This window comes from Castor canadensis, chromosome 2, assembly GCF_047511655.1.
Source record: "Castor canadensis chromosome 2, mCasCan1.hap1v2, whole genome shotgun sequence".
NCBI lineage: Eukaryota > Metazoa > Chordata > Mammalia > Rodentia > Castoridae > Castor > Castor canadensis.
Genome location: NC_133387.1, coordinates 76,991,911 through 77,007,192, shown reverse-complemented (window position 1 = coordinate 77,007,192; position 15,282 = coordinate 76,991,911). Strand labels below are relative to the sequence as shown.

Genomic DNA, 15,282 nt, shown 5'->3' with positions numbered 1-15,282 from the left:
GCTCACATCTCTGATTTTATAGCATACATTGAATGAAAGCATTCTACTTTTTTCAGGCTGAGTTATCTTTCCATGAGAGGAGCTTTGATACCTAAACAGATTCTTCTTTATTAAAGTAGTTAACAAGATTTTGCCTGACCAGAGAGTTCTCCACAATGCCCAGTTGGTACCAGTAATTTTCAAACTTTTACTATGTCTTAGAATTACCTGGCAGTGTTGGTACCTGGACCACACCCTTAGAAATTTTAAGTTAGGATGTATGGGCAAAGGGGATAGATCCAAATTTTTAACAAGTCCTTTGATACATGCCAGTATTTGAGCACAATTTTGACAGACCTTTATTTCTGATGGAATTATTAACTTATTAATTGATATCTGGGTTTCATTTCACCTGTTGTTTCTCACTAACACATTATATTTATTCCAAAAGAGAATTCTTAGCACTTTTACATGAAAAGTTATTATTATCATTATTATTTGTATTTAGAAGCATGACAGTTTCAAAATGAGCTCTGCTTTAAAACTACTTAAATCTTGAATATTTTCTTTGACTGTGGTATGTGGAGCGTTATTCCCAGGTGACATTTTTTTAAGTATCTGTTATGTATAGTTGGTAAGCTAATACAAAAACACATTCTTAGGAAGAAGAAGCAAATGAAAATAAAATGTGGCAACATTTTGGTTAGGAATAAATGTGTAATTTTTAAAACTCAGGACAAAGAACTGCAAGGAAAAGAGATATCCCATTAGTTTTGTTTATGCTAGGTCAGTCTTAATACCTTCACCTCAGATAGATAAATATTTATCCTTATGATTTTCTTTATAAAAAATTTTCATAAGTCTTCTTTAACAAGCTATTCTAGTTTTCAATAGTCCTTTAATAATAATTTTCATACTTTTTGTTTTTCTTAATACTTGATACAATTGTAGGTATGTTTATTAAAGAGATTGAAACATTCCAGTGGTAAAGGTGATAATTATTTGAATTGTAGCCCAACATCAAGTATCTAATTTTAAATATATAATGCCTTCAAAATGCTTAAATGGCACCAAACTTTTATAAAGTAAGATAGTTAAACATTTGTGATATGCCCTATGTTTGTCCAATATAATATGAATATTGTCTTGATGTCAATTCTCAGAAAAAAATTCCACTCAGTAAGTCAGTGTGGACTTGCTGAATAATCCTAGTTGAAAAATGTTTTCATTCTAGAAGTGGGCCAATTTTTTTCTTCTTTGCTTATTGGGATATGTGACTTACACTTTTTGTACAGTTTGTATAGAAAAAGGTATACTCAAAAGGATAATTGTTATTCTGTCATAAATAAAGTCTGTGGGATCACTAACTTAGTGATTTCTCCTTTGAGTGTGTTTCTAGACAAAATTGTTCCTGGGTGACATTATCTGTAGTCTTCAATGGTTATTTCAGGTTTTTCTTTTTCTCTTCACACTCACTCTAGGGTTCTGATCCCACTGCATTCTCTGTACTTACTCAAGCCATCACTGGCCAGGTGGGTTTTGTGGATGTTGAATTTTGTACCACCTGTGGAGAAAAGGGAGCAAGTAAAAGATGTTCAGTATGCAAAATGGTAAGAAACAAAGTTCTTTTAAATTTCTTGATATCTGAATAAGATTACATCCAAGCTGACAATTCAGTTTTAATATTCTTTAAACATAACAGTTATATTTTCTAATAAATTCTAACAAATGTAACTATTATACCTAATGCTTAAAAAGTAATTTTTGTTTGTTTGTTTTTTTCTTGGAGGTACTGTTGTTTGAATTCAGGGCCTCACACTTGCTAGGCAGGCACTCTACCACTTGAGCCATACCTCTTGTCCTACAAAGTAGATTAGAAAGTGAACTATAGCATAGATGAACATCTGTGCCCTGTCTTCTGCCAAACTACTCATCTGTCTACTTCCATTTGTATGCTTACCACTCCATGGGGAAAAAAGATATGAATGGATAAAAATGAGGAAACAAAGAGAAAGTTTAGAGAGCAAGGGAGACTGATGCTGGTGCAGATATGAAAACCTAGATCAGGAAAGTTTATAAATTTATAATCTTAGCCCTCTTGATGTTGACTTTTGGTAGTCTCTTTGTCAGTTCTTCCCATTAAATCTACAAATTCTGTCCACAAGCTTTAATCCATAGGAAGTATACTGCCCACTTCTGCCGGCATTGTCTTTGTAAAGGACATACCTGATTATGTTCTCACATCCAGATGTGACACACATGTGTGTCTGTACAGGCACATTATCCATTAGGTAACATCAGTCTATTGATTTCAAGGTTGAAATACTTCACCTTTTATATGAAAAACATCAAAGTCTGTCATAAGCTATTTCTCTGTCCAGCCTTATCTCTTTTAATTACTAACTTCTCTAAACCTCAGTTTCCTTATGTGTGAAATAGGGCTAGACTCGTGAGAATTAAATGAGACCGTCATCTTTAACTGTTGCTGCATATGAAACCCCTCTAAAAACAGTGCTTAAGACAAGCACTTATTCTTTCTCCATTTGTGGTAAGCAGCCTTAGTTGGGCAGCTGAACATGTTCTCATGGCAGTGACAGAGGTACAAGTGGGTAACTAGAAACATACAGGGCTCTTCTTTTTTTCTTATTTATTTATTTATTTATTTTTTAGATGAGATCTCACTATATAGCCCAGGCTGACCTGGGACTGATCCTTCTGCCTCAGTTTCTTCAGTGCTAGCATGACAGGCATGTACCATCTTGCCTGGATCACACAAATATCTTGAAGCACAGTCTTAAAATTGCTATGTTTTCTCTTCCTGTTGGTTAAAACAAGTAAGGTGGCCATGTCTAAAGTCAATTATCCTTGTTTTCAATGCAAAGAATGTTGAAATCACATGGAAAAGTCTATCAATGCAGCAATGAGTGAAGAATTAGGGCAACGACAGAGTTTATAATTCCACATCTGTATAAGGCCCTAGCACAATCCTTGACATATAGTGTTTTGTAAGTTCCCATCTCTTTACCACCCTTACTTGCAAAAATGTAAACTCATTTGTAAAAATCTATCACCATCCTTACACATACCATTCACTTTCCCATTCTTGTATTTTGGTTCAAGTATTCCCTCCCTCTGGAATGTGCTTTCCTGTTTCTCTGCTACCCTACTCCCCAGCTAGAGTGAGTCACTGCCTCCTCAGTGCCCCATTGTTCCTAGGTCCTGTACTATGTTATGAGCTGTGGTCTTAAGGGGTCTATCTCCCCCTACATAGTCTGTCTCCTCAGATCCTATCCTGATCTTTCTCAACCTTAGCTTCCTCTAGCACAACAACTGTTTCTTTGTCATCTTACTGTTCCAATTCTGGTATACAGTAGCTTCTTAATAAGTCATTTGTCAGAGTCTTTTGTAGACCATTTGTTATATATCATTGTTTTAAAGTGTAAGCTAAAAATTACAAATCTAAGTCAACACACAACTATATAATATACAACCACATATCATAATTTTATGTGTGGAAAACAACATTTTTACAGACTAGGTTTTGGTTTGATGTCATAGTTGGGAAATCATGCAATTGTAACTCTTAAAATAAATCTCCAATTGCTTTCAGGTAATATATTGTGATCAAACCTGCCAGAAAACACACTGGTTTGCACATAAGAAAATCTGTAAGAATCTGAAGGACATTTATGAAAAGCAACAGTTGGAGGCCACCAAAGAAAAGAGTCAAGAAGAGAATAGTATGTATAAAAACACCAAGCCTATACTGTTTGTCCTGGGGGAAATGAAGGATAAGTGACAAATAACATGAGGATCACACTTAAACTCAAATGCATCCCTTTTTTTAGCCTTTGGGATGCTGCATAAAATATAGTCGGCTAAAACATTACTGGAAATCAAAGACACGTGCAATTCTGAAGAAGGTGGTTTATTCCATGTTCTGCACTAACTCAGTAGACTGGCCTGGAGTGATGGGATTTTGAGTGGGTAATCACTTATATGTTCTATTTATAAAGAATTTTAAGGTCTTTAAGGAAATAATTTTCCTAAATGGGTACCAGAAGACTTTAAGTTCAGAAGTCTGTAAATTTCAATTCTGTGGATGAAATTACATAGTATATCTATAAATCACAGAGTAAATTGTGGCTCTCATACACAGATTAAATTTCTACAAGCACTAGAGCAGTGAGTTTCACATTATTTTTTCTCTCCTTCCCTTGTGAGGTTAAGTGACTTGCTTCAGCAATGATTCACATATTGGAGGGGAGAGCCACCTCCAGCCCTGTGCCCTGCCCAGAGAATATACCCTGCATTATTGGGGAGTATATGTAGTTTAGAAACTTGCCTTGGTGACTGATCCTGGATACTTTCACCTCCACCCATGAAGTGATCGTGTCCTTTTTACTTGGTTGAGAAACAGTCAGTGAGATTGAATGATATGCACAAAATTTAAACATTTATCATGAAGACAATAATTAGGCATTCTTGTATTCTTCTATTCTCTGGACCAAACTCTTATCTTATGCAGAGGACTGGGAATGATAGCTGTTCATGTACTAACTAATCATCATGAGAAAGTAGGATTGCCAGTGAAATGGTCATCTTGGTTGTTAAGCATCATCCATGTGCCACACACTCTTCTAGATGTTTCACCCACAAATGTAGGGTGGGCTTTACTAAAAGCCACTTTATAGATAACCACCAAATACAGTCAATTGTCTACCAAAAGATAACAAACTAATGAAAAGGAAAGCTGTATTCAAATGTAGATTTTTGTCAAATCCCAAGTATCAATCCTGATTTAGAGTACTGATATGAGGCCTGTGGCCTGAGTTCAAGACTGATTTTGTTGTTTTACTAGCCATGAAACTTGGAGCAAACAGCCAAAACCCTTTCTTTTTAGTTTCTCCATTTGTAAAACAATGATGGCTGATAATAGCATTAATAACCTACCTCATGTAGGTAGGTCCTTACTATGGTTAGATAAGTTAATACATGTAAAGCTTTATAAGTTTGGCACATGGTAGGAATCACATGTCTATTTTTTTCCCTTTATATTAGATGATAAACTCGATGTCAATTCTAATTGTGTCAGCAATGAGCAACCAGAGGCTGAAACAGGTATCTTCCAAGAGGATTCTAATCCTGAAGATTCTGTGGAAGAGGAGAAAGGATCTCTTGGAAATGAGGCTGGATTAGCAGGTGTTCAGGAGGCTGCTGCGGGTCCCCAGCTATCTGAGGAGTAAAGGCTGTCGCACTTACCAACATGGATGGTCCTCACGCTGGCAGGTAGCTGAAAACCTCATGTGAATGTATCCTTCATTGCCTCGTGACACCTGCATGGCATAGTGGCAGGATTGCACATTTCATAGAATAGAGGCTTTCAAGCAAAGCTCTGTCTCCCATGCCCTGATTTCCTCTTGATTTCAGTTCTATAATTGAACAAGTATTCCTTTCGAAATTTTTTTCTTTCAAAATGCAAGAAAAACATTTACATTCCTTTTGAAACTGGCTGCCCAGCAGTTCTCAAAGGAAAATAAAATCCCTATAAAGGAGAAATAGGGGTCTTAGAAACAAAGGAATAGCACAGGAAAAAGATTTTCAAGAAAGGAAACAGAGACATCTCTCACCACAGAGATGGATAGTTAGAAAAATTCTAACTTACATGTGAATGAAATGCATATAAATAAGCTAGGCGCTGGTGGCTCACACCTGTAATCCTAGCTATTTGGGAAGTTGAGATTGAGAGAATCATGGTAACAGGCTGGAATGGGCAAATAGTTTGTGAGACCCCAATCTCCAAAATAACCACAGCAAAAATGGACTGAATGTGTGACTCAAGTGGTAGGTAGCATGCTTGCTTTGCAAGCATGAAGCCCTGAGTTTAAACTCTGGTCCCACCAAAAACAACCCAAAAATCCATATAAATAGCATTTACAATTGTGAAGTTCTGCTTATTAAGATGTAATGGACTGAAGAAAAGCTGTGTGTTAAAAGTCTTTGCCATAGTTCAACCACGTGTAGTCTTATATAGGAATTATTCTCATAAGCCTGAACTTTACATAGTTCCTGCAGTGATGTTCTCTCTACAGTACTTGTACCTTCAGAAATGTCAGATCCCTCAGAAAAAACTGAGGCATGAACAGGGCTGTCTCAGCATGTGTATTAAAAGGGCACTTTCTGAAATTTCTGATTAAATACTGGCAAAACATACTATATACACGGTTCCTATAAAACTAACTTGTGTGCCATTCTCCACCCAAAATGCTTTTATCTTCCTGCAAGCTTTTCATGAGCCTTTTCCTGTCCAGAAACTGTGATTTGTGACTGTCACTTGCAGAATGTCTCAGCCTGCATTTTTAGCATATGTGGTATTTAAACAGCGCTTAAGCGTGATGTCTGAAGATCGTGCTGTGTTTCAAAGTTTGTGTTGATTTTAAAATAAATCGCGCCTACTAATATAAACAACTCATCTTGTTTCATAATTTATTGTCAGGAGGTAGCAAATATTAGAGGACATAACAAATAGTAAGAAGCTTAGCAAATATCGGAGAACAAAGTAAAAATTAATTTAATATGTACAATTTAGGTAGAGTACCTGCCTAGCAAGCATGACATTATGAGTTCAAACCCCAGTAGCACCCAAAATAAAAAATTTTCAAATACCTGTTCAGCAATAAACACTTATCTTTAGATAGTAAGAATCTTCCCAGACTACCCTTTCCCACTACCATGTTTTTTTTCACCTGAGTTCCCTATATTATTATGATTTTGTGTATATGCTTGTGTCATCACCATTCTGTCATCTTCCTCATCCCATTGCCTGCTACACACTGTATTGGGTTGTAGCAGACTGGCTATTGACTCTGGGATCTGGATGCTAACACTTAGTGAGTTCTTGAGGTCTTCTTTTTGCCTCATTAATCCCAGACTTGGACCTGAAAAAGCTTACAACATGGAAACACCAACATCTACAAACAAATAAAAAGTCTAACCAAAGCATGTCATTCTGCTTACCTTGTGGATTTTAAACTCAAGGTTGCAACATCAACTCATACCTGGATTTCCAGCCACCCGGGAAACTCTGAACTTACCAGCCCTCACAATGCATGAACCAATTCCTTAAAATAAATCTCTTTCCATCTCTCTCTCTCTGTGTATGTGTATACATACACATACCAGTTCTACTTCTCAGGAGAACCCCAATACATCACATGTCTTAGTTCAAGCTGCTATTACAAATTATCACACAGTAGGGGGTTTAAACAAATACTTATTTCTTGTAGTTAAGGAAGCAAGAGGTCTAAGGTCTAAGAGCCAGCAGGACTGGGTTCGTGGTGAGGGACTTCTTCCTGGGTTATTGAGGCCCATCTTGCTGTGTTCTTACATGGGAGAAAGGTCAAACTAGCTCATCTGATTCATGAAGACTCTACTCACTGACCTAATTACCTCTCAAAGCCTCAACTCTGATTACCATTCCATTAGGGATTAGATTTAACAAATGAATAGGGGTTGGGACACCGACATTCAGTCTATAACACCATCTAGTCCCTGAGGGGCACCATTGCCCTTGGCATAGGTAATAGCTCCATATAGTGAGTACTTTCTTTTGAAAAGCTACTCAGCCTCACTTAATGTATATAACTATATATTAATCCTTAAGAATCTATGAAGTCACTATTTTTATTTTAAATAAGAGGAAAATAAGAGGTTAGCTAACTTTTTCAAGTAATAATAAGGGAAAGAGCTAAGGTAGATCTGATTCCAGACCCCAGTTTTTACCCATAACTCTCAACAGTTCTATGTATCAGGATTTTTTGTTTCTTAGTCTTGAGAACTCCTGATGCATTCTAAAATAAATATGCTTTCACTTGAGGCAACTTGTGTGGGTCTCTGTTGTTTAAAGCAAAGAACATAATTATAAGCATACTTTCAATACTCGTGTCTTCCATTTTGGTAGAGTTTCAGGTAGCTTGTGGGTCATGTGTTCTATCTTGTGTTTCTCCTGCAATAGTATTTATTTATTTAGGTGTCACTGGGGTTCAAACTCAGGGCCTGCTAGGCAGGTACTCTACTGCTTGAGCCACTCCGCCAGCCTGAAATGGTTTTTAATACAAAGTCTCTCAACCATAGCTACTCAGCTCTCCACTTTTGAACGAAAAATATTCAGTACTGAGGATGCATTTTAAATTAAATATTCCTCTTCATTCAAGCGAGACATGGTTCCTTTAGTTCCCTAAAATGTAGTAAAAGTGGTTAGACATTTTTTTTAAAATTAGAGCAAGTGTGTCTCATTCTTTTCAGTGATTGTAGATTAATAATAAAACACTAAAGACTAAAAATTCTTTTATTACTCTTTTGGAGATTAATGTAGAGATTACAATATCGCATCATTAATTTACAGTCTAGTTCAAAAATACTGCTTATGCAATTTCTAGATCAACTTAAACCTGATTGCAAATACATTGTTTTCATCATGAAATGAATTCTTGCCATCCAGTGTTGTTTCTGGATGGTTCAGCTTATACTCAGTTCCTGATAAGTCATCAGTCAGTTTCTTGACCAACGGTCAGGCTGTCTGTGCTAGGATTGATGCATGGGTGACACGCACAGGAATTTCAGATGCTCAGGCAGGGTTCTTGAGCCTGCTCTGAGAATGAAAGCACAGACAGACTCTAACAGCAGAGATTGGAAAGATTTTATTTGCAGAGAATTTAGTTGGAGAAAAGAGAAGAGAAAGACTGCATATTGGAGAATGCAGGGGGACCCGGAAACCAGTGATCCCGTGGGCCTGGGTGGGGAGTGGGGTTTTATAGCCTATTTGCATTGTCTGATGGTGGAGATGCCTTTCAGATGCAAACAGGCATTTCCTAGGAAGGAGAAGTGTCTCCTTGACCACTTATCGCCTTTTGGGACCTCTCGCAGTCCGTCCTTCAGTCCTTCATTCCACCCTCTCAATGGTCGCCCTAACTGCTGTTAGGGATAGGGAGGATGAAGTCTGTTCAGTAACTGCTTCCTGCGGACAGGGGGCGATGAAGGGGCCCACAGTGTCAGGGCTGACCACGAGAGGGGTTGTCAAGGGGACCGCAGTAGTAGGTCGTTTTCATCTCCACCAGAGGCATTTGTAGTTTGATGGATTCTAGGTGAGAAGAAACAAACTTGACAAGTAAGTTAAAATGCAAGGCCCAAACACAAGCAAGAGGATAATGGCAACTATAGGCCCCAGAAAGGGTAGGAACCAAGTCCTGGAGGAGAGCCAGGATTTTATTTGTTCCCATACCTGAGTAGAAACCTGAGTTTCAAGAGATTGCTCCCGGAGCCATTTAGCTTGTTGGAGAATGTAGTCTGCACATTCCTCTACAATGCCTGAAGTGTTTATATATGTGTAACAGGAGGTATTGGCAATGGCACATACCTCCCCCCCCCCTTGCTTGGCCAAAAGAAAATCTAGGGTCGTCCATTACCATACAGGTAAGAGACAACAAAGACCTTTGCATGTCCTTAATGGCCAGGCCTACCTGGTCTGAGGTGTCCTCTAGCACTTTGGTTAGGTTTTTTGCAGTTACATGATTGGCAATTACCCCATAGCTGATTCCAGCAAGGGCTGCAACTAATGCTGTTATCTCTTAAACTATTAAAGTAACCTCCCTTATTTCCCTATGGAAAGCTGTTCCTATTGTAGTTAGCATTTCTCTTTTCTTTCAAATGGCTGCATGAGCATGCAGGATCAGGAAGGCATACTTAGAATCTGTATAGATGTTGACTCTGTTCTTTTGACAGTCTTAGGGCTTCTGTTAGGGCCACTAATTCTGCCAATTAAGCACTTGTATTAGGAGGAAGAGGACCTGATTTGAGGATGCCAAATTCTGTTACAACTGTAAACTCTGTATGACTGACACCATTCTCGACAAAGGAACTGCCGTTAGTGTATAATTCTGTATCTGGGTTTTTTAAGGGCTGATCAGTTAAGTCAGGTCAGGAAGCATAATTTTCCATAAGTACCTCCTCACACGAGTGCTCAGGATTTCCCTCTGCCTCTGGTAGAAGGGATGCAGGATTTAGGCTCTGACAGGTCCTTAAAGTTATTTCTGTCCCTCCCAGAAGCTGGGCCTGATATTTAAGTAGACGGTTGTCAGATAGCCAAAGTTCTCCTTTTGAGTTTAAAATTCCTCCTAGGTCGTGTGGGGTATAAACCATTAGGGGGCGGTTTAGGATAAGTTTCTGAGCTTCAAGCACTAGCAGGCTTACTGCGGCCATTACTCTGAGGCATCCTGACCATCCCTTGGCTACCTGATCTAACTCTTTGCTTAAGTAACCTACTGGCTGGGGAGTGATGCCCCGGAGCTGAGTCACCATGACCAAGGTCAGTCCTCCCTTTTCATAGACATATAATTGAAACTTGTCTTGTATTGGGAGACCCAGGGCGGGAGCTGTCATAAGAGCCTTTTTTAACTGGTGGAATGTATTTTCTGACTTGTCATCCCATTCAATAAAGGGCTGGGTATCCTTGTGTGCTTCCTTAAGGATTTGATATAAAGGCCTGGCTAAATCTGCATATCCCAGGATCCAAATTCTACAGTATCCAGTGACACCCAAAAAGGCCCTCAATTGTTTTAGAGTTTTAGGTAGAGGAAATGTCAGGTTTGGACAGATTCTGTCTTCTAGAGACCTCATTTCTTTCTCCAGGACAAGACTTAAATATGTAACCCTAGACTGACACAATTGGGCTTTTTCTTTAGAGATCTTATAACCTCTATCTGCTAGGAAGTTTAGTAAGGACTCAGTGGCTCATGAAATGACAGGCTCATTTGGTCCACAGAGCAGGAGGTCATCTACATATTGTAGCAGAGTAGCTTGTGGGTATTGCCATTCTGCCAAGTCTTGGGTTAGAGCTAACCCAAAGAGGTGGGGGCTGTCTCTGAATCCCTGGGGGAGGACAGTCCAAGTGACCTGTCCAGACTTTCTTGTGGGGTCCTCAAAGGCAAAGATAGGTTGACTTTTAGGGTGTAAGGGAATGCAAAAGAAGGCATCTTTTAAATCCAGGACAGAGTAGTAAGTAGTACCCGGAGGTATTTGGGCTAAAAGTGTATAGGGATTTGGAACTACAGGAGAGGCACTACTGCTTTGTTGATCAGGTGGAGATCCTGGACTAGCCACCATTTGTTAGGTCCCTTCCTGACACCGAGAATAGGAGTATTATATGGGCTGGAGCATTCTATCAGCAGTCCCTGACTCTTTAAGTCTTTGATTATGGGAATTAGCCCCTCCTTAACTTCTGGCTTTAAAGGATATTGTTTTTGATGGAGAAACCAGGAGGGGTCCTTGAGATGAGTTAGGACTGGGACAGCTGTTCGTGCCCATCCCACAGTGTGTCCATCCATCCACACCGTGGGGTCTACTTGTTCCTCTATTAGGGGCAAGCAAAAGTACCCTCCTGGGGGTAAAAGTAGATGTACCCCCAATTTGGATAGAAGGTCTCACCCTAGCAGAGGAGTAGGGGTTTCTGGGACAATTAAATAGGAGTGACAGAAATGGAAATCTCCCCAGGAGCAGGCTAAAAGCTGAGTGAAATAATGCTCTAGAGGCTGGCCTGATATGCCTCGAACAGTAATTTTCTTGGAGGACCTGGGTCCGGGAGAGAAAGGAATAGCTGAGATGCTGGCTCCAGTATCGATAAGGAGGCTGACCTTGTGCTTAATTTGGGGCTCTTCTGCTTTTACAGTGGTTACAGAAGCCTGTATGGGAGGCCCCGGGACCTGTCATTGGGTGGGAGGCTCTGACCTCAGTTCCCCCTGAGAACCGGGGACAGTGTGCCTTCCAATGTTTTCCCCAACAAATGGGGCAGGGTCCCGGAGGTAGCTTTCTCCGGGGGCACTCCCTCCTAAAATGGCCGGCCTGTCCACATTGAAAGCATGTCCTTGGGTTTGGACTTCGCCCCAGGGGAGCCTCTGAGTGCTGTGATCAGAGCCTCCTGCTGCTTATCCTTTCTCTTTTCCCTTTCCAGGTCCTTCCTTTCTTTCTCTAAGTCCCTGTTATGTGGCTATACGGACCAATTGGTCCAGATCTCTGCTCCCTTCAGCCACCAATTTCTGAAGCTTTTTACAGATATCTGGTGCTGACTGTGTTAGAAATTTATCTTTTAGGATGATGTCCTCTTCCTGTGACTCTGGTATAATGTTGGTATGCTTTTGTAAAGCATCCTTAAGTCTCTGTAGGAAAACTACTGTAGTTTCTAAGGTCCTTGCTGTACAGCTGTGACTTGGGAGTAATTAAGAGGTTTTACCTTGGCTCTCCTTAGTCCCTCAAGAATGTAGTGGATGAAGTTGTTATGACTGCATTCATCCTTGTCATTTTTAGGGTCCCATTCAGGGTCATACCTAGGCATTGCCTGATCTGTTGGAATTGGGAATCGAGGCTCCCTTCTAGGTATCCAATGTCTTTGTCTTTCTTCTCCCTCCCCCTCCTCCTCCAGTGAGGGCCCAGTAGGAGACAGGCCTGTAGGGCCGCTTTTATCTAAGTGATAATTGTCTCCAGCTGTGACTGCCTGATCTGGAACCCGCTGTTTCTCCAGAGAAGTGAGGGTCTGAGATAGCAATAGCATTACATCTTTCCAGCTCAGTTCAAAGTTTTGGCTGACTTCTCTAAATGCCTGGATGTACTGATCTGGATTTTCTGTGTAATTCCCTAAATCCTGTTTTATTTCTTTAAGTTTACCCACTCTAAAAGGAACATGAGCTCTGTCCCCTCCAGCAGTTAACTGGAGGGGTAGAGTCCTGTGGGACAGCGTCTAGTGTGTGAGGTAGCTGGGTAAGCTGGGTAAGCTGATGGAGCATTAGATGGGTTTTTTTTTGCTCAAGGGACTTTGGGGGCTTTTTGCAAAGGGTTACCATGGTCTGGGTATCTAGCCTGCATTTGTTTAGCCATTCTGAGTGGTCTCTTAGGAAAAAGAACAATTGAACGTATGGAACTTCAGTCCACTTTCCCTCCTTTTTACAGAACATATCTAATTGAAGAATGGTATTATAATTAATGCTCCCTCCTTCTGGCCATCTTTCCTCATCTCCCAGAGGATACTGTGGCCAAGCCTGGGTGCAGTAAAACTTGAGTCACTTTTGTTGAAGACTTTCTGGATCAAGATCTTTCTAATGTTTTAATAAGCGGGCAAGGGGGGATCCTTCCTGGATCCTTGAGGCTTGATTTCCCATCTAAAAAGGGAAACAAGGGAAAATTGGTCACCTTAACAGAGGTTTCTCCTTTTATCTAAGCGTCCCCAGATAAGGAGAAACTCTAGTGGGAGAGGGCGTCCCGCTCTCCCTTGCTCCTTCCACTGCCACTCGTGGGTAGAGTCATGGAGGATTTACAAATAGATATCTCAGTTGCACCCACCCCCCTGAGATGATCTTTGACCAACCTCTCATCTATTTTGACTTGCCTGTTTGTCCTGCAACCCAGGTAGTTCTAGTTCTCTATCAGCTGAGCGCTTGTAATTAAAAAGTAACTCTATCAAAGTAACCAAGAGGGCTTGCATGGCCAGAAGGAGGACCCCTTTAGAGGCATGGATGGGGACTCTTGATAAAGTAGACTTTTGTTCCCCTATATATCCTTTGAGGCATATATGCTTTCTGTGAAAGGAGAGAGAGCATCTGGAGGCTTTTGCTCTGGTAAGGGGCAAAAAACGGAGACCTGAGGTTTTTGCCTTTTAACTATTTTTTTTTCTTTTCCTGAGGGCAGTCTGCGGAACCTGTTTAACTAATCTGATGCTTGACAAAGACAGTTAAGCCTAAATTGGAGACTAGCACTTTCTGATCCCTGTAGGGATTTTTCCCAAACTCCCTGAAGAAAGAAGCTCACTGCTATGTACAGCAAAGGCAGGGAGGGGGACACTCATCCTGAACTGCCTGGGAAAGGGGAAAGAGAGGCTGAGGGTTGAGGAAAAAGAGAGTTTCCAGGCTCAACATATGAGGGATTATTGATCATCCCTGCTGTCCAGGTCGATCCTGCCAAAGACAGTACTGGAGCACTGGAAGCAAGAGGTGACCTCCACTCTCGGGCCACGGAAACCATGAAGAAAGCATGAGAGATCTGATTGTCTGTTTGCCACGGATGTGGATGGAGAGGTCCAAGACTTAACCACCTTTGGGGCCTCAGGGCGGGTCAGGAAGTTGCGTCTCCAGCCTTTGGGTGACACCCGGGAGTGCCCCGGCCAGAACACCTTTTGTGGCTTGAAGACAAACTTTCCTTTCCACAGGCTGTTCTCAGACCTCCCCTTAAGCTGGTCAGATCTTGAAAGAGAGTCTTAGTGTTTAAGGAGAGGAAAAAAGAAAAAGCCTTGGTGCACTGAAGTCAAGTTCCGCCCACGTAGCATTGGCAGTGCAGTACAAACCCCTGCCCGGCCTCTGAGTTTCCTCAGATTGCTTGCTGTACAGCTGTAGTGGGCTCGGACCTTTTCCTCAGTTTCCCAAGGAAGAAACGCGCCTTAACAAGACAGAGAGAGAGGGAGAGAAGGTCGACCTGAGAGTTCCACCATAGCTAGGCCGTAGTGGGGAGTCTCTCTTGGAAAACAGACGCCACTGGAGTGCCGGACGCTCACGGTCACATTCCTAGGCAGTCTGTCCCAGTTTGGCACAACCTATACTGACCTCAGGTGAAGGCTGGTCCTTTCCTGCATCGCCAAATATGATGCACGGATGACACACGCAGGAATTTCAGATGCTCAGGCAGGGTTCTTGAGCCTGCTCTGAGAATGAAAGCACAGACAGACTCTAACAGCAGAGGTCGGAAAGATTTTATTTGCAGAGAATTTAGTTGGAGAAAAGAGAAGAGATAGACTGCATATTGGAGAATGCAGGGGGACCCGGAAACCGGTGATCCCGTGGGCCTGGGTGGGGAGTGGGGTTTTATAGCCTATTTGCATTGTCTGATGGTGGAGATGCCTTTCAGATGCAAACAGGCATTTCCTAGGGAGGAGAAGTGTCTCCTTGACCACTTCTCGCTTTTGGGACCTCCCGCAGTCCACAGTCCGTCCTTCAGTCCTTCAGGATGAATGCAGTAGAATTTCTGCAACTATTTCTCTGTTGCAAGTGTTGAAGGCCCGGCTCCAGAACCTGAAACATATGTTGTGATTCTCCTCTTGTAGCTTGCCAGAGACCCCACGAACTTCCTCAGAACCTGGACCTCCATAGGACTGAGTTTAGTTATGATATGCCAGCTGGGTCCCCCAAAATAAGTGATCCAGGAGGCAGAGAGTAAGAGAATGTGCTGAGTTCTTCTATCACTTAATATCGGACACAAATCACTTTTGTC

The 15,282-nt window shown here is 41.1% G+C and overlaps 1 protein-coding gene across 2 annotated transcripts in view; it reads left to right on the top strand.

Moving 5' to 3' along the window:
- Ankmy2 (ankyrin repeat and MYND domain containing 2) overlaps nt 1–6,447 on the top strand; it is a 34,410-nt gene extending 27,963 nt beyond the window's left edge. For both annotated transcript variants that reach the window (XM_020183001.2, XM_074065079.1), the window contains exons 8-10: nt 1,461–1,589; nt 3,590–3,719; nt 5,041–6,447. In XM_020183001.2, the coding sequence (XP_020038590.1) occupies nt 1,461–1,589; nt 3,590–3,719; nt 5,041–5,225 (444 nt within the window). In that variant the 3' untranslated portion in view covers nt 5,226–6,447. The remainder of the gene's footprint in view (nt 1–1,460; nt 1,590–3,589; nt 3,720–5,040) is intronic.
- The last annotated feature ends 8,835 nt before the right edge of the window (nt 6,448–15,282 follow it).